This window comes from Lolium rigidum, unplaced genomic scaffold (assembly GCF_022539505.1).
Source record: "Lolium rigidum isolate FL_2022 unplaced genomic scaffold, APGP_CSIRO_Lrig_0.1 contig_70008_1, whole genome shotgun sequence".
Taxonomy (NCBI): Eukaryota; Viridiplantae; Streptophyta; class Magnoliopsida; order Poales; family Poaceae; genus Lolium; species Lolium rigidum.
The window spans coordinates 16,410-41,892 of NW_025901433.1; the positions used below are offsets into that span (position 1 = coordinate 16,410).

A 25,483-nucleotide genomic window follows, 5' to 3' on the forward strand; every position below is an offset into this window, starting at 1 on the left:
GGTTTGATAAACTGTAAGCTAAAAAAAAAGAAAACTGGTGAACCTCGAGGTTGATTGTTCCCGTTCGATATTTTTGTTAGGTTTTTTTATCGTAGAACAAATTCCCGTTTTTTAGCTCTACCGCGTAGAATGTAATAGTACAAAACGGATGTGTCTCTCGCAAGAAATACTAGTAGCTCAACTGGTTAAGTCCTCATCTCCGCTAGCTAGGGAAGCCCATGAGCAACAGTGGTACTACCAAGTATAACTTCTCCAGCAAAAAAGTAAATAAAAAAATTAAACTAATGTTCAGGCACCATCCTCACCCAACACATGCAAGGTGCCTTGTGCTCTGAGTGGCAGCATTTTCTCCCCGAAAAAAGTCCATTTTTCATCCTTCAACTTTGTGCAGAGTTCACTTTTCATCCTAAATGTTTTATTTGGTACATAATGGATCCTAAACTTTGCCAACCCGTTCACATGTCTTGTTCTTATGATTTTCTTCCGTAGATGATAACCAAGGTTTAAAAAATAAAATCAGATCCAAACCATACCTCAATAAAAACTAGTCCTAGACCAGAACCTTGAATCCCACTCACGCGCGAGCAAGAAAAAGAGGATGGTAAATAACCAGACCTGGCAGCCTCGTCTTTCTGCCACTCCAGCAATTCTCACGTAAAGGGCAGCAACAGCCCTAGTAGCGCCGCAACTCATCAACCTCCGCATATCCCCCGGCTGGACGCGCCCACTGGCGTATGTGAGGGCAGAAAGGGAGGGAAAGGTTGACCGATACGAACCAAATCTCCATGTTCAACCGCAAAAGTAGTTGAAAGATTGTTGTGGGTATCATTACATCTAGCTTGATCTAGTGGCGGACATCGCAGTGGACAATGGGGATGTCAGACGAGCGCGACGAATGCCGATATCGAACAGATAGATAAATTGCGGCGACCTAGTCAAGCCAGAGGATTGGGATTTATTTTGGCTGAAACTGGCTCGGTACAATTTATTTTGGCGAAAGGTTTGGTATTTTCACCGTGGTGTTCGTACTGCTGTTTCGTATCTTTTTAAAAAAAATAAGCAGAACCAGATGTTTGAACAAGTTGGCAAAGTTTAGGATCTCTTTTGAACCAAATGAAACATTTGGGATCAAAAGTGAACTTATGTGAAAGTTGACGGACGAAAAATAGACTTTTTTCTTTCTCCCCTCTCCCTTAAGGGCTTGAGCAATGGAGGAAGTTACAAATAGTCGCTGCATCTCCTCCATGTAGGCTTGGAGTCCAGAGACAGCTATTCCACAAAACGATCTAAACCAAAGTCAAATTTTCTCTGGCTTGTCCACTCGTTGATATGTATCTACCCCGTTTTGCTCCTACTTTTCTTCTCTCTTTCTTGCCATTCTCTCTTTTCGATCTGAGGAGGCGGCCTTCTCTGCAGGCAACAAATGTCGCTGCAGAGCATGCCACCATGGCATCCGAACCTACCTGGTCTGCAGAGCAGCGAGCTAGGGCAACTAGGGCAACGCTGTTGGTCATGTACTAACTTAACCTGATTTTTCAGTTTGGGTGACTAGGTGGAAAACCATGTTTCAAACTATAACTTCATGTAAACCACGTTTCCAATTATATATTAGTTTGTAAAATAAAATATTTCTTATTTAATTTTCTATGCATTTACTTATGATTTTAATTCAGAACATCTATCTGACCGCTGTTTTGGGAGCACCCCAAACAGCTTCCCCAAATAGAGAAAGGAGGGAAAGGTTGACCGATACGAACCAAATCTCCATATTCAACCGCAAAAGTAGTTAAAAGATTGTTGTGGGTATCATTACATCCAGCTTGATCTAGTGGCGGACATCGCAGTGGACAATCGGGATGTCAGACGAGCGACGAATGCCGATATCGAACGGATAGATAAATTGCGGCGACCTACTCAAGCCGGAGGATTGGGATTTATTTTGGCTGAAACTGGCTCGGTACAATTTATTTTGGCGAAAGGTTCGGTATTTTCACCGTGGTGTTCGTACTGCTTGGTTATGTTTCGTATCTTTTTTAAAAAAATAAGCAGAACCAGACGTTTGAACAAGTTGGCAAAGTTTAGGATCTCTTTTGGACCAAATGAAACATTTGGGATCAAAAGTGAACTTGTGTGAAAGTTGAAAGACGAAAAATGGACTTTTTTCTTTCTCCCCTCGGCTTGAGCAATGGAGGAAGTTACAAATAGTCGCTGCATCTCCTCCATGTAGGCTTGGGAGTCCAGAGACAGATATTCCACAAAACGATCTAAACCAAAGTCAAATTTTCTCTGGCTTGTCCACTCGTTGATATGTATCTACCCCAAATAGAGAAAGGGAGGGAAAGGTTGACCGATACGAACCAAGCAGAGAATGCAGTGCCAGCCCCAAACAGAGATGCCAACACCCTGCCAGCGCCGATTTGAGGGCTACCAGTGGAGATGCTCTAAACTAAGTATTTCGACGCAGAACACCAGGGCACAAATACCAAAAACAAACATGTTAACGCAAAACTTGCCAGGGGCTTCTCTTATAGTCGACGTAAAACGTACTGTTATTTCTACGCAAAACAGCAGGGCAAAAATACCAATCACAAATATGTCCACAGAACTTATCTCCATTCAGAAAACACATAACTGAATCCACAAACAAGACTCATAGCTAATGACGCTCAGAGGTAACATAAACCAGAGCAGACCATGACTTACCATAAGAGACATGCAAATAGAACCCCCAACAAAACTATCCAGGACGAGGGTTTCACATCATTAAGAGACAACAAAGATAAGCCAGCATGCAGCGACTGATGGGCATCAGGTTTATCTCTTCTTCGAGACACCAACAGTCTTTCCCCTCCTGCCGGTGGTCTTGGTGTGCTGCCCACGGACACGGACACCCCAGTAGTGACGCAGACCACGGTGGTTCCTGAAACATAGGAGTGCAAATCATCAAAACAAGGAAATTGCAACCAATTGGTTATCTGAATACTGTGACATGTTCTAATAACGACGCATACATTCCAAAGATCTGAACACACTATCAGGATGTATACACACACAAAATAGAGGACTACAGTACTACTATACAGAAGAACCTCTATCCAAGTAGTGAACTGACCTGATTTTCTTCAGCCTCTCAAGGTCATCCCTCAGCTTCATGTCAACGGCATTGGAAGTAACCTGGGAGAACTTGCCATCCTTGTAATCCTTCTTCCTGTTCAGGAACCAATCAGGGACCTTGAACGAGCGAGGGTTCTGCACCACATGCATGACGCGGTCAAGCTCTTCAGTAGTAAGCTCACCAGCCCTGCACAAAAATAATAGGACAAGAGCTTTACTAGCAGTTGTAGCACCCAACACAGCAAGTCTACAATTGTACAGCAACAGTCAGGTTATATGATTCGACCTGGATGTATACATGGGCTTAGTGGCATAATGTCAAAAGACTGCTTAACAAAAATTTGTGTACTTAAGAAAACAAATTGTGGCATCACTCAAATATGAGTTACAGCAACACTACCTAATGTACTATCATATTTCTTAACTGGCAGTAGCTATTTGCTAAGCACATAGACCTTGCAAACAGCCACAAACTCAAGGTAGTTTTAGGACATCCAAACACAAGTGAATCAAATTATTGCCCATAACAGTAATAACAACAGGTTCAGGTACGTATAACTGATTAGTAACACATTATCGTAACAGTAATAACAACAGATTCAGGAATGAGCAATGGCACTGTGTAAAGCTTGCAACAGTTTCATAACAATACTAAAAACAGTTACAGATACGTAACTAATTAGTAAAACAGATATAAAATTTGTGCAGCAGCAGCAGGTATAACAGAATAATAGTTTCACGCATGTCGACAATGATTCTAATAAATTAAGCATCGATTTTATTCATAGTTCAATCCAAACCAGCTGAATCCACGAAAACATAGTTAAGCCCCGAACAATGGAAGTGCAACTAAACCCAAAATTTGCTAAAGCAAGCGAAATAATTTTAGTTCACACTAGAACAACGATGTATCAACCCTAATCCTCAAAACGTGGGACGATAAGGTTACATAGGCAACACCCAAACCCCAAGCGGGGACGATCTGAGCCTGAGAGAGGATCTGCTGGTGCTTACCTCTTGTTCATGTCGATGTCGGCCTTCTTGCAGGCGATGTTGGAGTAGCGACGCCCGATACCCTTGATGGCGGTGAGCGCGAACATGATCTTCTGCTTGCCATCGACGTTGGTGTTCTGCACACGCAGGATGTGCTGGAACTCCTCGCCCGAGATCAGCGACTGCATGCGACCGCGACCACGAGCATCAGAGTCGGATCGATCGACTAGCAGCGGAAACAATAGGGGGGGGAGATGAGCGGGAGTTACCATGACGACGTCGGTGGTCGGAGCTCTCGCTGGAGGAGGAGGAGGGTGGCGGCGGCGGAGCTCGGGATCGTCTGCAGCTGCGGGGCGAGGGTTTCGTGGGCGGCGCTGTGGGGGAGAGATTATATAGGTCTTGGGCGGGGCGGAACCCTAGTAGGGCTAAAGATCGGACGGTTGGCGTGAATGCAGAGTGGGATCTACGGTGCCGGTTAATTTAGATTACCAGGCTGGGTCTCTAAGTGTTTGGGCCAACGGCCCATTCTTACTTCCCAAGTGACACTAGGCTAGTTAGGCCCAACTAGATATCGAGTCTCCATTGGTTTTTTTAGAAGATGGACTTCAGGTCTTCTTAGTTTTTCAAAGTTATTAGATCGATAATAATAACCTGAGCTCTGAGCATGAGAGGCAAATCATGCTCCTTCATTTTTGGAGACCAATAACACTCTACTCTTGGATTTTCAAAGTTTAGACTGATTACCTGAGCATGAGAGGTAAATCATACTCCTTTTTTGGATAGCAATAACAATACGTATCTCTTCTTGGTTTTTCAAAGTTGAATTCCATTTGCTACAGATTTTCATTAAATTAGAAAATGGATCCAGACCTACATCAGTTTCTCCAGATTGGTTCTATAAATCGAACTAAGTTCTCATGTGTAGATTGGCTGACATTGCCGAATTTTCTTTTAGTGTCACCTCTGTTTCCTAACATTTTGGCAAATTATAGTACTACTAAATTAGTTTGCCAAAACGTATTATACTATGGAACGGAGGTAGTACTTTATTTCCACGAAATTCCTAATTTAGCTCGTACAGTACAAACCAAGGGCATGTCGGAGACCTATATCACATAATTTTAGGAGGAGTTCAAGAAATCATAGACAAACTAACAATTACTGCAGGAGGAGACCGAATCATGCCCTTAAAGAGCACGGCCCTTGAAGAGCACCTTTCTCGCTGAACCATCACCCAGGATACAAACTGAAGCCAACAAAAGCATCATACCCAAGAAAAGTGACAGATTATATAGATCTGTACAAGGGTAGAACAAAAGTTTACATGTCCACACCCTGAAGGCCTGAACCTTGCCTATTGACAATCTTTCAGAGATAACTCTTGAGGTTGCATGAAAGGAAGGAGAAAATTCGCAGGTATTGTATGTACATACTACATACACACAACAAAAAAGGGTGACCCAGTTGGGATGTAACTCTGATGCGAACTAGGTGCCTACTCAAAAAGAGTTCAAGCTTCATGATCTGATACAGCCTCGAAGAAGCAACTGAACTCCTGAAACATCAATGAGCCATGGCAGTGAAATACGTCTCTGGTTACTTGGGTGTACCATTGCTCTGGGCACGAAATTTCCTCTGGGCACTGTCAATGCAACAATATCAGCAGCAATGAGGAACGAGGGGCACAAAAGGATCACAAATTTAGCAAGACTAGTGTCAAATTCAACTACAGGATGGGATAACTACTATTGTGGAATTAGAATCGCGTCAGCTGACCAAATGGGTTTATGTGCAATAAGAATCATTATCTTACCAAAACAGTTCATTCATCCCAGCCTAAGGATATGTCCAACAATTCTTTCAAGAAACAGTCGTCTACAGTAGTCAGAATTAACATCACACAAAGTTGATGTCTAGTCTTCGGAACCAGCAACTTGATTGACTATCCTAATGAAACAACTCCCACAATCCAAAACCTTCCAGAAATGTGGCATGATCCTACCAATTCAAGTAAGTCAAAGAAGTTGTCAGTGAAGCAAGCATGAAAATTATGCAGATACATCTGGACAGAAGATGGTCTCAAATAGATTGAGTTATTGAACAAGTATCTTGACTTCAGTAGGTATTATTTTTCTCCCTGAATATCTAAAAGAAGATGTTGAAACTTCATCTATCACTTTTCCCATCTCATCTCACTAGAAGTACCAATTTTCTTAACAAACTTTAACCTGGTCCTGCATAACGTACAACTACGTGGCCAAGAGTTGTGAAGATTTTGTTGCACAACAAAAGCATGGGAATTCAGGATACCTGGATGCACTTACACGTTCATTATCTTAGGTAACAAACATCAAAATACATTTGAAGGGCTAATTATTCATGTTGATACTGCAAGTTAGAAAAACGAGTGCATGTGACTGTGAAATGATCTCCCTAAAGCAGGCTTATGTAACCAGTAAGCCATAAAGAGCAACTTATGTAACAAAATGTGTCTATTTTTCAGAAAACTGTAACATTGAAATAAAAAATCTTGGGAAACAGCCATAAAGAGCAATCATATGAAATTGATCGTCTCCTATACCTTCAGCATTTTGTAGCACAAAATATAAAGCTCATGCATTAACAGGGTCTCTAGAAGCTAGGCCATCTTCCAAGCTATTCTTGTATACGCCCTCCTCTCCATGAAGTTGGCCCTCCCCACAACTTAGAGTAGGCTTTGCGGTATCTTCACCATATATGTCATTTGATCTTTCAAGTGCTGAAACTGTTATTCCTGCTTCATTAGAGGTCGCAGCTATGGCATGCACTTCAATGGTTGCAACCTTCACTTCACTGTTATCACCTCCAATAGACTTTGTTTCATCCAATGATCTCTCTGTTGATACTACGATATCAACTGCAGAACGACTGTGTTCTTTAGTAGCAACAGCATTGCTAGTTACACCACCGACATATGATTGATCTTTAGTTGTATAGGCATCTCTTGATTGCTCATTTACAATAACTTCCGAACCTTTAACTTCTAGTGAACTTTGAGTATCACCATCAGCAACGATACTTTTCAACTCATGGTTATCATCAGGCTTACGATCCCTTGTGACTAAAGGAGCTACACAAGACTTCATATCTTCTTGAGTATCAGAGCGGGCAGAGATGGAATTGGAGTTGAGATTAGATTCAGTTTTGTCTTCTAAGAGACCAGCATCAACAGAAATTTCACTAGGTGGGCATTTTTCACCATTTCCAAGCTCATTAGATGAACATGGACCTGTATCCATTTTCACTGGAATAGCAGATGAATCTGCATAAGTGGAGTTAGATTTATCTTCAGGCATCTCACCGGTAACAATGTTATCAGCAACCAATGACACATCTGTTTCTGCATATTTCACTTCTTCCTTACTGTCAGCTTCGGGCTTGCAAGGCATGTCATCTTCACTTGTACGCAAATTAACATCAGCTATATTAACTGGAGAAGTCCTTTCTTGAGGTTTTTCTTCAGAGACAGGAGGAAGCTTGGATGCCAAGCCTGAAGAGCACTCAGTTAAAGCACGAGAAGTATCATTGTCCTTAGCTCCACTATTATCACCCACAGCACATTCTCGAGAAGCATGAACAGGTGTAAGAGGTCCACTTGCTTCGCCGAGCATTTGAGCAGATATCTTATCACACTCAACAGCATTAACTGCATGAATAGGGAGCACTGTTGAAACATAAAACAACATAATTACAATGGTATTAGGGAAAAGTATTCTATAGAGTATTTTGGGTTTTTTTTACCTGTCCCAGCAGTGGTTGGTTGATTCACTTGACCTGTTAGCAGCAAGCGCTTCTCCAGTAAACCAGTACCATGGATAATCAACAGATTAAAAGACTTCAATTTTTGTTTCTTCAGAGGTCCAACGGGCTTAAAACCAAAAATTGTAGACCAGGTATTCTGTAATTCTGGTATGGCAGGTATTACTAGTCTTCGAACATTGAGAGAGCAAAGGGTCTACAGAAGAATCAACCCAAAACATGTTAGAAGTTCACGTGAAAACAAAACAATGCAAACATGGGTATATCCAGTTACCCGGAAAAGAACTTGCTGATTTGATAAACACAAAGCTTAAACTTGTGTTGGTAAGTAACCAATAAGTATGGAAAGCCAGTCTATCAATCCCTACATCCAACAAGTAAAACTCAAACTACACATCATGCTTTTCTAAATACCTCCCCGCCCTCATAAAAAGTAAGATGAATTTACACAATTCAACAATCCCCATCTACATTTTATAAGTTCAGCATTAAGCTACATTGCTAACAAATATAAGAATGCACACCTACAACCAGGTTTGAGAACCTTTCTAACTAGCAGCCCAACACTAGTCACATTTCTTTATCTTTCTTATTTTTTCCTTCAGAGTTAAGGTTCAAAACAACTCTATGCAGCTCAAAATAGTATAATCAGAAATAAAGTGGGGCTTCTGGTTCCGAGCGGTAACATTTTGGTTCCAAGCTGTATTAGTCTGCTACCGTCATGACTTGGATATCCGAATTTGCAGGGATCCTAGGGAAGAGATGAAATATCTCACAAATTCAACGAATAGACACAAATAAATGCTGGGCCCACAATTAGATGAATAAATCAATCCAGAAAACACTACTGATGTTTAAACAATTCCAGGAAGATGTATACGAAAATAACAGTAGCCTACTATAACAGTGTAGACATAATTTTCAGATTGATGCAACAAATCTTAAATGATAATACGTAAGGGAAAAATATTAAAGAACAAACTATCAAAAGCCCATATGTATATGTCATATGGCTGTGCAGCAAATATCAGAAACAAATGTCGAACTAAATTACCGATTCGATTGCATTTAGTAGACGATGGCACATCCCTTTGCGCCGATACATGCCTCTCGTGCCTATGAATGGCATTTCTGCTAACTCGGTACCATGAATCCTGATTCATGCAGACAAAACAAAATTAAGTATTTTAACGCTGAAATAACATTGGTAATGCAGAACACCAAGTATGCACGTCGTGAAAAAATCATGTATAATGCCATCATGAGTAGAAGTTAGTTTCGGTGCCTGCATGACCTCACAAATAGTTACCATCTTGGAGAATTAAAAGTCCAATTGCAATTGCAATCCAGACTTCAATGACAATGGAATTAACTGCTCATCCTAAACACAAATCTCAGGATATATGTGTTGCAGGAAAAAAAATAAGTTGAATAATCATAGAATCTAAGAGCATGAAAAGCAGGTGGCTGAGGCTCATATGAAACCGCAAAAGCAAATTAATCCAACAACATGAAACAAGATAGGCAAAAAAAGTTTACCTGATAGTTGCCGCAGATATAACTTCATCCCCACGCTCCAGAATAAACGTATGGAAGCCACTAAAATTTAAACGGCTGAAATCCGACCTGCCATAGAATATTAAAGGATAAATGACCACCTGAGTAATGTCATAGCATGCTCTAAAAAGTATAAAAGCCTACTGCGCATAATAAACATATAATCTACTTAATTGTCAAACTGACATGTGCTTATGGTTTTTCTGGAAAAAAAAAACCTGTGCTTATTGACTTGGACTAACACTGAAAGGCTAAGAAAACATTACTCATAGCTGCTGAGTGTACACGAATTCCATACAAAGTGTAGCTAGTTCTGGAAAATCACATATACAGCGAGGAAGATTTCCTTTCATTCATCTTGCATCATTAAAATAAATTACTTATCTTTTCTCTCATGATGACCAGGGCAACAAAGGCATACTTACCCACAGTTATATACGACGTTGTGAACTATATTAATCCCACTTCTTTCATCAATACGTGGCAGAAAACACTCATCCATAACTGAGAAAGCAACAGCTGTCTTTGAGTTGCAATGCGCCAATTCCGCTTTCTTTTTCAGGGGTGCAGCCTCACTGTCAGCAAAACAGCGAACCAGACTCCAGGAAAATCCAGCCTCCATGTCATTCTTGAGCCCAACAAGCTTTTTTAGTCGTTTATAAATCTGTGTTATTTGAAAGAATAAAATAGTGTTAGTGCCATGCATTTTGATAACCAGAATGAACATGATAAATTAGACAATAACAAGGCAACGCATCAATTAATTGAGATATAGCATGTGATCAGTGTAAGCATAAGTTCCATAGGTTGGGACGACGGTACGAATTAATATGATATGACTTTCATGAGCATGATGGAGATCTATTGATATTATATGCTTGAGTTGCGGACTTCCTGAGATTTGTTAATATTGTGCTTTAATAGATCTCTGAACCAGCCATGCTAGAACAAAGCAACATTGACCAGATAATGGTAAATATTACATCCAACATATCTATATGCTAGCCAGGAAAATCGGAAATGACAAGAAAAATCAGTTAAGCGGTAACTAAAAATAACCCTTTCAAACATTCAAAAGATAGAAACATAGATAAGTGGTGGCATGTAGAACCATAATTACATATTCTGGAGACTGTACAGGTCATGGGTTTGGCAACCAGCAAATATTATACGATGGTTGCAGATTCTTCACTCGATTAATGGGCATACAAGAAACAAAAGTAGCCCAAATAACCATTTACTGAAATAATGGACACAAAATCAGGTCGACATGTAAACATTCCAGCACCTCAGGATTAAATGTGACATGTTCGCAGAGTACAGAGCTAGCATAAAGTGGCATTGTTTTAGTTGCCACCACAAGAGCACAAATGAAAAGGTATTATGAGCGGTAAAGAAATGACAACAGGTGAATACAAGTGGTTGAAATTTTTTGTTCTACATACTCCCTCTGTTCCGAATTATAAGATGTTTTGGATATTTCAACGTGGACTACATCCGGACTGAAATGAGTGAACAGATCCACTAAAATGCATCTAGATACATATGATTCAGAAAAAGCTAGAACATCTTATAGTTCGGAACGGGGTGATAAGTAAGCTTTGACTTGGCCAAATTATCACAGCATTAGATGCCAAAAGACAGCAACAGAAAACTATGCAAGCTAAAAACTATCGAGTCAAAGAGTTACTATGAATTTCCAAAATTGGTTTGGTTTGGACAGGCCTCAAACTAGAACCAGTACCATAACTTTATTAATTTGTTTGATGGAAATCGAGGAGGGCTGAAGCTGGATGCCATGCCTTCTACTATAAAAGAAGCTGTAAAACACTGGATCCTATGAACAGAAATGTCATGTGCAAACTATACACAGGAAAGCAGGATGTTGCTATGGCAGAATGGAAGGGGAACAACCAAGGGATCAATTCACAAACTGGTCCAGGCAAATACTAAATATCATCCTCACCAAAAAACAAGAAAACAGAAAACAATTATGTAACATTCCGTACCTTTTTACATCCTGGGCTGCAAAAGCAATTGGTCGAGGCACCAGACGTGGTACAAACAGAGTCCCTCTCAGTTCCTGGTGCGCAAACCTGGTGATCTACAAAATCAACAATGTGTAAGAAATCACCGGGAGCACAAGCTTGTCTGTGTGTGCATGCTACTGTATGTGTTTGTGTTGGGAGGGTTTGGAGGCGCATGTCATGAGCCTTACATTTTCTTGAACATTGCAAGCAAGAAAGCAACTCAGCAAGAGATGGTGTCATTTCTTCAGCAGAGCCACAGAACTTGCATATACAGCTACGACAATACCAATCTTCAGAAGGCATCTGCAGCGACAGTTAGAACAAAATAAACATACGCATAAAAGCATGTGACAACAAACAAAGAGACGTGTTGAGAGAGAAATAAGTAAATGAATATATTAGCCCAGAATCCTAGCAGACAACTCTTCGAAAAGAGGTGGGCTTAAATCAAGTGGAAAGCCATAAGTGATTGTATTTCAGCATATGATTTTCTCATCGTATCCTACCCCAAGTTTTCAGATAATTGTTAATCCAAATATATGTTCTCGATATCTTAAAAAAAAGATAATACAAGACTGCCCGCCCTCATGATATACTTGTATGCTCACCTCAATTCCTAAACAAGCCACATGAAAAGTTGAAGTACAATGATCACAGCAGAGCAAGTCACCACCATCACCACAAATACCACAAGTGTCATCATCAGGATCATCAGCAGGATCTATCTTGTAAAATCCCTTCTTTTCATGTTGTGCCTGCTTATCCCATGCATCAAGTAAGCATTGCAACAATGGAACCCCACCATCTTCTAGGAATATGTTTGCATAAGGCTGTTGCTCTTTTGAACCAGCATGAAGTTCAAACTTTGCAGCTGTGAGAATCTTGGAACAGCATCCACAGTAAATACCATCCCTAGTAATTCTACCATCTAGTTTTGCCTGTGTCCCTTTTTTATTAATGTATTTGATCTTCGCATCTTCTGAAACAACCCCCAGATCTATCATCCACGATAAAACCGTCCTCTTCCATTTATAAGGGATATAGTCACCCGTGCCTTGCATGTTACGGGTACTACCACGGACAAGTAGTCCACATCCCCGTTTCTTAGTTTTTACCTTTTCTTCGTTGTTCTGATATTTTCTGCTTCTGTTGTTCCCAGACTTCTTTTCAGCAGCATGTTCTTTTTGGCCCCTTCTTTTCCGCACAATCCTTTGTAGCATTGCTAGATCATCCTTTGATATAGGCTCCTCATCCTGTGAACTTTTTGACTGCTCTTGATACACTGCATAAGCCTTTGTGATTGACCAGTAGCCATTACCTTGTGGAGAAACATACACAGAATCTTCATAATCCTTATCTCTCCTAGGTCTTAGGTCAATTGTCCATCCGTTATTTAAGAGTATGCCCTTTATCTGATCCCTGAGTTTCTGCTTAAGGTCATTACGAGGTCCTCCCCTTGGCTTCTTCATGGCATGCTTCTCGAGAGCAGAAGCAGATGTACCTTGCAGATCAGTGACCCTCGATTTTGCTTTCTTGGACAAATTCTCTGGTGAACCTTTATGCTCAAGCAATCTCTTTTTCCCATTTTTGTGTTCACCTAATTTAGTTTTTTCATCTTTCAGGCGTTGTTGTGAGGAGACCTTCAGATGCGCCTTTGAACTTTGCTGTTTTGTTGTAGAAACTCCCACTACACTAGGATCGCTTCTCCTCAAATTGACAGAGGAGACCAGCTTTTTAGTAACTGTCTTCCCACCATTTTCATCATGCTTTTGAGACTCATTGAGAGCACTGCTTGCATCCTTATCTCGTCTATTACCAGTAATGGTCTCTCCATCAACCCTATTATTCCTTGCCAGAATCCTGCCATCACTGGTCTCCCCATCCAACTTAATGTTCTTAGTAGGCACCTTGTCATCACCAGTTTCCCTATCCACCTTACCGGTCTTCGTCAGGATCTTGCCATCAGTGGTCTCCCTCTCCAACTTGATGCTCTTGGAAAGAAGCTTTCCATCACTGTTTTCTTTAGCCGCCATACTGTTCTTTGGAAGAAGCTTTAAAACACCAGTCTTGGTCGGAATTTTGCCATCCGCAGCCTCCACCACCTTTGCATTCTTTGGGCGAGTATTGCTATCACTGGTTTCCCCATCAACCTTAGCCTTCTTGGGCAGAATCTTCAAAATGCCACTTTTCCCTTGCACCCTTATAACCTCCCGCTGTCCAGCCTCAACCGAGCCACCCTTGTCATTCTTCAAGGGCACGTGTTTCTCATGTTTCGAGGCTTCTACCAGGCTCCTCTTGTCATCCAAAGTTGAGTTCTGCTCCTTGACCTTTGCCTTCATGTCCTCCCGGCGTTCCTGTCGGCCAGAGTCAACTGATTCAGTCTTCAATGGCTTGTGCTTCTCATGTTTCAGCGGTTCCACATGTCTCCTCTTGTCATTCAAGCTCGAAACCTGCTCCTTGACCTTTGATCCACTGGTTTCCTTCATCTCCACATCAACTCGACCAGCCCTCACCTCTGGCTTCTCGAACCGCCATTTTGGAAAGCCTGGACGGAGCATTTTCCCAGCAGTTACATCCTTCGATGCAGCTCCACCGTTTCCAGCACCACCAACATGGACACCCTCAGTTCTGCTCCTCTTGGTGTCAGGCTGTGAGCTACTCCCGCTGAGCCTATCCCCCTTATTCTTCTTGTCTGCATACTGCCCTTCAGTAGACTTAGCATCGGAAAGCTTGTCAGAACTACTAACAGGCGCCACTTTCTCCATTGGCTCGTCCCTGCAGCCTAGGGGGACGCTGGCACCTGCACTGCTACTGTTCAGCTTGTCTCCGGTGGTGTTCTTCTCTGAAGAATCATCTGTTTCAGTAGTCTTAGCCCCAGGAAGCTTCTCTGAACTAACAGGCGCCACTTTCTCCACTGACTGATCACAGTTGGTTACGGTGGCGTCAGCATTGCCGGCGGCCTCGTCGGGCTTCTCCGGCGTGGAGACGGGGTGTTCGTCCGCTTCGGAGTCGCTGGACTCCAGCACCAGCTGTCTCTTCCGCCCTTTCGCGGCCCCTGAGCCGCCGGGTTCCCTGTCCGAGCCCATCTCAAACCTCCTGAAAACCGATGCGAGGTCTCGCAAAACAGCTCAAAAAACCATTTGCCAGCGTCGCGCCCTGGATCAGAAACCACGAGAGATATAAGAAAGTCGACCTTTTTCTTTCAGCGCCAGGCAAAGCCTGTATCGAAACAGCACCCGAAATATGTTTTGGTCGGAGCCGTTCCGGATCGGAATTGGGCGTAATGGGGACGGGCAGGTCTGAGGGGCTCACCTGGATCGGAGGGGGGATAGGCGGAGGCGGAGGAGGGGCCGGACTGCGGCGGCGAGGGGTTAGGGTTTCGGGGATCGCGAGGGGATTAGGGCCGGGGTGAGGCTGGCGGGGGCGAAGACGACGAGGCGGCGCTGTGCGGTGCGGCGTGGGATTTGTCTGGCTGGCTGGCTGCTGGCTGCTTCTCTTCTGGCTCTCGCCGTCGGGACTCGGGAGGAGAGGGTCCGGCTGGATCTAGGAATTAATATGGGGTTCGGAGAGGGGGTACACGATAATTATTTCGATTATATCCCTGATGGACAAGGTTTCTGTATCCGTTCTAGGTTTGGGTTTCTCTCCCACCTTCCTTCTTTTTCTTACACCAATATTTGTTCAAGACAAATCTTTTTTTTCTTTGAATGTTATGAGGAGAACTGCTAAATCCATTGAATTGAATAGATAGAAAATGGTGAAGAGACCCACACTACTCGGTTAATTAGAGGAAAACCGGACGAAAACCTAAACAATGACAAGCCACACCAAAACACCACAAGACGCCGGTAAGCGAAACGCACGACACACACAGCCGGGCACTCGAGCTACCCCCACTAACAAAGTGAGAGAACATGTGCCTCTCCGATCCCATGAGTAACGACCATTGTGGCTCATCTGGCGCTCCTTGCATGTGGAGGGGGTTCCAACCGCCCACCATCGCCGCACACCTCCATGAACCACGGGTCCCTCTAGCCGACTGCATCTCCAAGAACGATATCCTCAAGAGGGAACAAGATGCAAACTAGCGCCTTCATCGTTCGATTTGGGTGTCCAAATCTAGGGTTTCCCCGGGGCATGTTGAGAAGGGAGGTGAGAGCTGCTAGTCGATGCCCCCAATAAGGTAACAACGCCCATAGGTGAAAGGATCGTATGCCGCACCTAGAGGGGGGTGAATAGGTGCTAACCAATTTTTAGTTCTTTTTCAATTTAGGCTTGACACAAAGGTAAATTCTCTAGATATGCAACTAAGTGAATTTACCTATATGACAAGGTTAACAACTACGCAAGATATAGCTACGCAATATATAGGAGATAGAATAGGATAGAGGTAACCGAGAGTGGAGCACGCGGAGACACGCAGATGATTCCCGTAGTTCCCTTCCTTTGCAAGAAGGTACATCTACGTTTGGAGGAGTGTGGTTGCTACGAAAGCCAAACCAACAGCCACGAAGGCTTCACTCAGATCTCCTGTGAGCAACGCCACGAAGGCCTAGCCCACTTCCACTAAGGGATTTCCTCGAGGCGGAAACCGGGCCTTTACAAGGTTCTTGGGGCACACATCCACAACCAAATTGGAGGCTCCCAAATCTGTAACAACACAACAATCAACAACAATACATCAACAACAATCAACTAGAGATCCAAAGAGGAACACTAGCAAGAGGGCCCTCAAGCATATGAGGGTGAAATGTAAATTGCTTCGGTGAGGATGTAGATCGATGTCTTCTCCTTCGAATCTCCAAAGATCAAGAGCTTTGGTTGGGTGAGGGAGGAGATCTTGCAAATCTTGTGTTCTTGAGGTGACTCTAATGGTGGTGAGGCTTGGCAGAATTTTGTGCAATGATTGAGCAAGGAGGAAGGTAGAAAAAGGGGGATATAAATACCCCCTCTCAAAATCCTGCCGTTGGTGACTTTCGAGGGCCGGATAATCCGGCCTGAGTTGGAGCCGGATAATCCCCCCCCCCCCTCCCAAAAAATCCGGCCCTGGAGAAAAACCGGCCAAATGTCCGGCCAAAAGTCCGGCCCCATGCCAGGGAAGTACTGAGCCGCGTCGCCTCTGGTCCTTAGCCAAATTTTGGGGGCCGGATATTTTGCAAATATCCGGCCCGGATTATCCGGCCTGGTGATACTTTTTCAGCTTCCTTTTGACTCGTTTTTCCACACAAGTCACTCATATACATGTATCTATATAATCCCTGCACCACTTCATCAAACATTAGTGTATCACATACATTGACATCAAACACACAAAACATATTGTGAGAGATGTTCTTTCAATCTCCCCCTTTTTGGTGTTTGATGACAATATACGGATTTGCAGGAAAATCACTATAGAGAGCAAGCATGTTGGCAAAACATAGAGGCACTCCCCTACATGTGTGCATACAAGTAATTTGCATTTGAATACAAATACACAACATATAGGTGCGAGGTGCCTCAACACAAGAGGTATCCAACATGAGCTCAAACAAGAGACATAGACATATATGAAGTTGAGACAAGGTGATAGAAATCATACCCATATGGAGATATATAATACCGGATATATAACATCACACACCATATAATAAACCTTGATCTCAACATATAGAAATCCGAAATCCTTAACATAATGTCTCACAACCACACATAACACATAGTTTTGAACAAACAAACCAACAAGCCAAATAGTTCAAATAAACGACATAAAGGAGGACACAAGCAATAAAGGAATGATAAACGCATATGCTTGTGCCCTAACCATGCAAATCCCCGAGAGAAGACCTAATAGAACACTTCTCCCCCTTTGGCATCGAGACGCCAAAAAGGGGAAAAGCGCGATGCTACTCGCCCCATGGAGATCACTCGGATTCCTCTTCGGACTGGTACTCATCTTCGGTGTCAGCGGCAGGAGGAGAGTCGCGAGTGAAGACGGCCCGCTGAATCCACTGCTCAAGATCATTCCAAGGAACCTGAGAAGAGTGCCATACACTGTAACCTGGATGAACTGGAGGCTGAGGTGGAGGTCCTTGCTAACCACATATTGTAAACATTATAAGACTCTACACTGTCTTCCTTGTTGTTCAAAACTCAATACTAGATATTATCTAGACTCTAGAGAAACCAAATATGCAAACCAAATTAGCAAGCTCTAAGTGTTTCTTCATTAATGGGTGCAAAGTATATGATGCAAGAGCTTAAACATGAGCACAACAATTGCCAAGTATCAAATTATCCAAGACATTTTAGAATTACTACATGTAGCATTTTCCAATTCCAACCATATAACAATTTAACGAAGAAGAAACTTCGCCATGAATACTATGAGTAGAGCCTAAGGACATACTTGTCCATATGCTACAGCGGAGCGTGTCTCTCTCCCACAAAGTGAATGCTAGGATCCATTTTATTCAAACAAAACAAAAAACAAAAACAAACCGACGCTCCAAGCAAAGTGCATAAAATGTGACGGAATAAAAATATAGTTTCAGGGGAGGAACCTGATAATGTTGTCGATGAAGAAGGGGATGCCCCAAGGCATCCCCAAGCTTAGACGCTTGAGTCTTCTTAAAATATGCAGGGGTGAACCACCGGGGCATCCCCAAGCTTAGAGCTTTCACTCTCCTTGATCATATTGCATCATACTCCTCTCTTGATCCTTGAAAACTTCCTCCACACCAAACTCGAAACAACTCATTAGAGGGTTAGTGCACAATAAAAATTAACATGTTCAGAGGTGACACAATCATTCTTAACACTTCCGGACATTGCATAAAGCTACTGGACATTAATGGATCAAAGAAATTCATCCAACATAGCAAAAGAGGCAATGCGAAATAAAAGGCAGAATCTGTCAAAACAGAACAGTCCGTAAAGATGGATTTTATTAGGGCACCAGACTTGCTCAAATGAAAATTCCCAAATTGAATGAAAGTTGCTTACATATCCGAGGATCATGCACGTAAATTGGCTTAATTTTCCGAGCTACCTACAGGGAGGTAGACCCAGATTCGTGACAGAGAAAGAAATCCGGAACTGCGCAGTAATCCAAATCTAGTACTTACTTTACTATCAAAGACTTTACTTGGCACAACAAAACTCAAAACTAAGATAAGGAGAGGTTGCTACAGTAGTAAACAACTTCCAAGACTCAAATATAAAACAAAAATAATGTAGTAAAAACATGGGTTGTCTCCCATAAGCGCTTTTCTTTAACGCCTTTCAGCTAGGCGCAGAAAGTGTGTATCAAGTGTTATCAAAGGGTGGTGCATCTACAGCGGGGTTTGGAGTTTTCTCAACCATGCATAATATATTGGATACATAAGTTTCAGCGTCTCCCTTCTCATTAGTCTTGGGCTTGCTACTCTCATCGAACAAATTTTCAGGAACAAGCCAAGCATAGTTATGTTCTAGTGCATCATTCATAGCTAGGAGTTTACATGGTATTGGTGCTTTGATCTCCCCACCATCATTAGCATTATTAGTGTACCTTATCCTATCCATGTCCATTTTTTCAAGGAGACTAACAAAATTAGTATGAGAACCAAGCATATTAAATTTAACGAAGACCTTTCTAGCCTCTCTTGCTAGACCACCAAATTCTCTAAGAAGGGTTTCTAAAACAAAATCTTTCTTTTCCCCCTCTTCCATATCACCAAGTGTAAGAAACATGTGTTGGATTATAGGATTGAGATTAACAAATTTAGTTTCCAACATGCGGACTAAAGCAAGCAAGCAGCAATTTCATAAGTAGGAGCAAGTTCTACCAAGTGTCTATCTTCAAAATCTTCAACGGTACTAACATGATCGAAAAATTCTTCTATATTGTTTCTCCCAATTATAGACCCGCGTCCTACCGGTATGTTTTTTGTGGTAAAATTAAAAGGAAACATGATGAAATAAGTAAAGCAAATGCAAGTAACTAATTTTTTTGTGTTTTTGATATAGAGTGCAAGACAAGTAAATAAAGTAAAGCTAGCAACTAATTTTTTTGTGTTTTGATATAATGCAGCAAACAAAGTAGTAAATAAAATAAAGCAAGACAAAAACAAAGTAAAGAGATTGAGAAGTGGAGACTCCCCTTGCAGGCGTGTCTTGATCTCCCCGGCAACGGCGCCAGAAAAAGAGCTTGATGGCGTGTAACTCACACGTTCGTTGGGAACCCCAAGAGGAAGGTATGATGCGCACAGCAGCAAGTTTTCCCTCCGAAAGAAACCAAGGTTTATCGAACCAGGAGGAGCCAAGAAGCACGTTGAAGGTTGATGGCGGCGGGATGTAGTGCGGCGCAACACCGAGGATTCCGGCGCCAACGTGGAACCCGCACAACACAACCAAAGTACTTTGCCCCAACGAAACAAGTGAGGTTGTCAATCTCACCGGCTTGTCTGTAACAAAGGATTAACCGTATTGTGTGGAAGATGATTGTTTGCAGAGAAAACAAGAAAGAACAAGTATTGCAAGCAGATTTGTATTTCAAGTATTAAAGAATGGACCGGGGTCCACAGTTCACTAGAGGTGTCTCTCCCATAAGATAAAAGCATGTTGGGTGAACAAATTACAGTCGGGCAATTGACAAATAGAGAGGGCATAACAATGCACATACATGTCATGATAAGTACGAGTGAGATTTAATTGGGCATTACGACAAAGTACATAGACCGCCATCCAACCGCATCTATGCCTAAAAAGTCCACCTTCAGAGTTATCATCCGAACCCCTCCAGTATTAAGTTGCTAACAACGTACAATTGCATTAAGTACGGTGCGTAATGTAATCAACAACTACATCCTCGGACATAGCGCCAATGTTTTATCCCGAGTGGCAACATCACAACACAACCTTAGAACTTTCTGTCACTGTCCCAGGTGACAATGCAGGCATGAACCCACTATCGAGCATAAATACTCCCTCTTGGAGTTAAGAGCAAAAACTTGGCCAGAGCCTCTACTAATAACGTAGAGCATGCAAGATCATAAACAACACATATGTAATAACTTGATAATTAACATAACATGGTATTCTCTATCCATCGGATCCCGACAAACACAACATAGAGTATTGCAGATAGATGATCTTGAACATGTTAGGCAGCTCACAAGATCCAACAATGAAGCACAATGAGGAGAAGACAACCATCTAGCTACTGCTATGGACCCATAGTCCAGGGGTGAACTACTCACTCATCACTCCGGAGGCGACCATGGCGGTGTAGAGTCCTCCGGGAGATGAATCCCCTCTCCGGCAGGGTGCCGGAGGAGATCTCCAGAATCCCCCGAGATGGGGTTGGCGGCGGCGGCGTCTCTGGAAGGTTTTCCGTATCGTGGTTCTTCGCCTCAGGGGTTTCGCGACGGAGGCTTTAAGTAGGCGGAAGGGTAGAGTCGGAGGGCTGACGAGGGGCCCACACCATAGGGCGGCGTGGGCCCCCCTCTGGCCGCGCGGCCCTATGGTGGCGGCGCCTCGTCGCCCCACTTCGTATCCCTTTCGGTCTTCTGGAAGGTTCGTGGCAAAATAGGACCCTGGGTCTTGATTTCGTCCAATTCCGAGAATATTTCGTTACTAAGATTTCTGAAACCAAATTAAGCGTAAAACAAGAATCGGCTCTTCGGCATCTTGTTAATAGGTTAGTTCCAGAAAATGCACGAATCTGACATAAAGTGTGCATAAAACATGTAGGTATCATCAATAATATGGCATGGATCATAAGAAATTATCGATACGTCGGAGACGTATCAGCATCCCCAAGCTTAGTTTTGCTCGTCCCGAGCAGGTAAAACGATAACAAAGATAATTTCTGAAGTGACATGCCATCATAACCTTGATCATACTATTTGTAAACATATGTAATGAATGCAGCGATCAAAACAATGGTAATGACATGAGTAAACAAGTGAATCATAAAGCAAAGACTTTCCATGAATAGTACTTCAAGACAAGCATCAATAAGTCTTGCATAAGAATTAACTCATAAAGCAATAAATCAAAGTAAAGATATTGAAGCAACACAAAGGAAGATTAAGTTTCAGCGGTTGCTTTCAACTTGTAACATGTATATCTCATGGATAATTGTCAACATAGAGTAATATAACAAGTGCAATATGCAAGTATGTAGGAATCAATGCACAGTTCACACAAGTGTTTGCTTCTTGAGGTGGAGAGAGATAGGTGAACTGACTCAACATAAAAGTAAAAAAGAATGGTCCTTCAAAGAGGAAAGCATCGATTGCTATATTTGTGCTAGAGCTTTTATTTTGAAAACATGAAACAATTTTGTCAACGGTAGTAATAAAGCATATGAGTTATGTAAATTATATCTTACAAGTTGCAAGTCTCATGCATAGTATACTAATAGTGCCCGCACCTTGTCCTAATTAGCTTGGACTACCGGATCATCACATACACATGTTTTAACCAAGTGTCACAATGGGGTACCTCCATGCCGCCCGTACAAAGGTCTAAGGAGAAAGCTCGCATTTTGGATTTCTCGCTTTTGATTATTCTCAACTTAGACATCCATACCGGGACAACATGGACAACAGATAATGGACTCCTCTTTAATGCATAAGCATGTGGCAACAATTATTATTCTCATATGAGATTGAGGATATGTGTCCAAAACTCGAAACTTCCACCATGATTCATGGCTTTAGTTAGCGGCCCAATGTTCTTCTCTAACAATATGCATGCTCCAACCATTAAGGTGGTAGATCTCTCTTACTTCGGACAAGACGGACATGCATAGCAACTCACATGATATTCAACAAAGAATAGTTGATGGCGTCCCTGAAGCATGGTTATCGCACAACAAGCAACTTAATAAGAGATAAAGTGCATAAGTACATATTCAATACCACAATAGTTTTTAAGCTATTTGTCCCATGAGCTATATATTGCAAAGGTGAATGATGGAATTTTAAAGGTAGCACTCAAGAAATTTACTTTGGAATGGCGGATAAATACCATGTAGTAGGTAGGTATGGTGGACACAAATGGCATAGTGGTTGGCTCAAGGATTTTGGATGCATGAGAAGTATTCCCTCTCGATACAAGGTTTAGGCTAGCAAGGTTATTTGAAACAAACACAAGGATGAACGGTGCAGCAAAACTCACATAAAAGACATATTGTAAACATTATAAGACTCTACACCGTCTTCCTTGTTGTTCAAAACTCAATACTAGATATTATCTAGACTCTAGAGAAACCAAATATGCAAACCAAATTAGCAAGCTCTAAGTGTTTCTTCATTAATGGGTGCAAAGTATATGATGCAAGAGCTTAAACATGAGCACAACAATTGCCAAGTATCAAATTATCCAAGACATTTTAGAATTACTACATGTAGCATTTTCCAATTCCAACCATATAACAATTTAACGAAGAAGAAACTTCGCCATGAATACTATGAGTAGAGCCTAAGGACATACTTGTCCATATGCTACAGCGGAGCGTGTCTCTCTCCCACAAAGTGAATGCTAGGATCCATTTTATTCAAACAAAACAAAAAACAAAAACAAACCGACGCTCCAAGCAAAGTGCATAAAATGTGACGGAATAAAAATATAGTTTCGGGGAGGAACCCGATAATGTTGTCGATGAAGAAGGGGATGCCTTGGGCATCTCCAAGCTTAGACGCTTGAGTCTTCTTAAAATATGCAGGGGTGAACCACCGGGGCATCCCCAAGCTTAGAGCTTTCACTCTCCTTGATCATATTGCATCATACTCCTCTCTTGATCCTTGAAAACTTCCTCCACACCAAACTCGAAACAACTCATTAGAGGGTTAGTGCACAATAAAAATTAACATGTTCAGAGGTGACACAATCATTCTTAACACTTCTGGACATTGCATAAAGCTACTGGACATTAAAGGATCAAAGAAATTCATCCAACATAGCAAAAGAGGCAATGCGAAATAAAAGGCAGAATCTGTCAAAACAGAACAGTCCGTAAAGATGGATTTTATTAGGACACCAGACTTGCTCAAATGAAAATGCCCAAATTGAATGAAAGTTGCGTACATATCTGAGGATCATGCACGTAAATTGGCTTAATTTTCTGAGCTACCTACAGGGAGGTAGACCCAGATTCGTGACAGCAAAGAAATCTGGAACTGCGCAGTAATCCAAATCTAGTACTTACTTTACTATCAAAGACTTTACTTGGCACAACAAAACTCAAAACTAAGATAAGGAGAGGTTGCTACAGTAGTAAACAACTTCCAAGACTCAAATATAAAACAAAAATACTGTAGTAAAAACATGGGTTGTCTCCCATAAGCGCTTTTCTTAACGCCTTTCAGCTAGGCGCGTAAAGTGTGTATCAAGTGTTATCAAAGGGTGGTGCATCTACAGCGGGGTTTGGAGTTTTCTCAACCATGCATAGTATATTGGATACATAAGTTTCAGCGTCTCCCTTCTCATTAGTCTTGGGCTTGCTACTCTCATCGAACAAATTTTCAGGAACAAGCCAAGCATAGTTATGTTCTAGTGCATCATTCATAGCTAGGAGTTTACATGGTATTGGTGCTTTGATCTCCCCACCATCATTAGCATTATTAGTGTACCTTATCCTATCCATGTCCATTTTTTCAAGGAGACTAACAAAATTAGTATGAGAACCAAGCATACTAAATTTAGCGAAGACCTTTCTAGCCTCTCTTGCTAGACCACCAAATTCTCTAAGAAGGGTTTCTAAAACAAAATCTTTCTTTTCCCCCTCTTCCATATCACCAAGTGTAAGAAACATGTGTTGGATTATAGGATTGAGATTAACAAATTTAGTTTCCAACATGCGGACTAAAGCAGCAGCAGCAATTTCATAAGTAGGAGCAAGTTCTACCAAGTGTCTATCTTCAAAATCTTCAACGGTACTAACATGATTGAAAAATTCTTCTATATTGTTTCTCCCAATTATAGACCCGCGTCCTACCGGTATGTTTTTTGTGGTAAAGTTAAAAGGAAACATGATGAAATAAGTAAAGCAAATGCAAGTAACTAATTTTTTTTGTGTTTTTGATATAGAGTGCAAGACAGTAAATAAAGTAAAGCTAGCAACTAATTTTTTTTGTGTTTTGATATAATGCAGCAAACAAAGTAGTAAATAAAATAAAGCAAGACAAAAACAAAGTAAAGAGATTGAGAAGTGGAGACTCCCCTTGCAGCGTGTCTTGATCTCCCCGGCAACGGCGCCGTAAAAGAGCTTGATGGCGTGTAACTCACACGTTCGTTGGGAACCCCAAGAGGAAGGTATGATGCGCACAGCAGCAAGTTTTCCCTCGGAAAGAAACCAAGGTTTATCGAACCAGGAGGAGCCAAGAAGCACGTTGAAGGTTGATGGCGGCGGGATGTAGTGCGGCGCAACACCGGGGATTCCGGCGCCAACGTGGAACCCGCACAACACAACCAAAGTACTTTGCCCCAACGAAACAGTGAGGTTGTCAATCTCACCGGCTTGCTGTAACAAAGGATTAACCGTATTGTGTGGAAGATGATTGTTTGCAAGAAAACAGTAAAGAACAAGTATTGCAGCAGATTTGTATTTCAATATTAAAGAATGGACCGGGGTCCACAGCTCACTAGAGGTGTCTCTCCCATAAGATAAAAGCATGTTGGGTGAACAAATTACAGTCGGGCAATTGACAAATAGAGAGGGCATAACAATGCACATACATGTCATGATAAGTACAAGTGAGATTTAATTGGGCATTACGACAAAGTACATAGACCGCCATCCAACCGCATCTATGCCTAAAAAGTCCACCTTCAGAGTTATCATCCGAACCCCTTCCAGCATTAAGTTGCTAACAACGGACAATTGCATTAAGTATGGTGCGTAATGTAATCAACAACTACATCCTCGGACATAGCGCCAATGTTTTATCCCTAGTGGCAACAGACACAACACAACCTTAGAACTTTCTCGTCATCGTCCCGTGTGTCAATGCAGGCATGAA

The 25,483-nt window shown here is 42.0% G+C and overlaps 2 protein-coding genes across 2 annotated transcripts; both read right to left on the bottom strand.

The window, feature by feature from the left end:
* Nucleotides 1-2,579: 2,579 nt before the first annotated feature.
* On the bottom strand, nt 2,580-4,452 carry LOC124682179 (40S ribosomal protein S18-like). Its single transcript, XM_047216916.1, has 4 exons — nt 4,377-4,452; nt 4,129-4,289; nt 3,113-3,301; nt 2,580-2,920 (listed from the first exon to the last, which is right to left on the bottom strand). The coding sequence occupies exons 1-4, from the start codon at nt 4,377-4,379 to the stop codon at nt 2,815-2,817; spliced, it is 459 nt and encodes a 152-aa protein (XP_047072872.1). The 5' UTR covers nt 4,380-4,452; the 3' UTR covers nt 2,580-2,814.
* Nucleotides 4,453-5,921: 1,469 nt separating this feature from the next.
* LOC124682180 lies at nt 5,922-14,923 on the bottom strand. The gene is made up of 10 exons (XM_047216917.1): nt 14,805-14,923; nt 12,101-14,648; nt 11,681-11,795; nt 11,472-11,566; nt 9,888-10,126; nt 9,445-9,531; nt 8,960-9,059; nt 7,888-8,101; nt 6,689-7,792; nt 5,922-6,109 (listed from the first exon to the last, which is right to left on the bottom strand). Exons 2-9 carry the CDS (start codon nt 14,576-14,578, stop codon nt 6,720-6,722), a joined length of 4,401 nt encoding a protein of 1,466 aa, XP_047072873.1. The 5' UTR covers nt 14,579-14,648; nt 14,805-14,923; the 3' UTR covers nt 5,922-6,109; nt 6,689-6,719.
* Nucleotides 14,924-25,483: the final 10,560 nt, after the last annotated feature.

Coding starts and splice junctions, on each gene's coding strand:
- LOC124682180 (XM_047216917.1), bottom strand. CDS start 14,578: ATGGGCTCGGACAGGGAACCCGGCGGCTCAGGGGCCGCGAAAGGGCGG. Junction 9,532..9,887: donor AACGTCGTATATAACTGTGG/GTAAGTATGCCT, acceptor ATTCTATGGCAG/GTCGGATTTCAGCCGTTTAA. Junction 9,060..9,444: donor ATATCTGCGGCAACTATCAG/GTAAACTTTTTT, acceptor TGCATGAATCAG/GATTCATGGTACCGAGTTAG.
- LOC124682179 (XM_047216916.1), bottom strand. Junction 3,302..4,128: donor GACATCGACATGAACAAGAG/GTAAGCACCAGC, acceptor ATTTTTGTGCAG/GGCTGGTGAGCTTACTACTG. Junction 2,921..3,112: donor GAGAGGCTGAAGAAAATCAG/GTCAGTTCACTA, acceptor CCTATGTTTCAG/GAACCACCGTGGTCTGCGTC.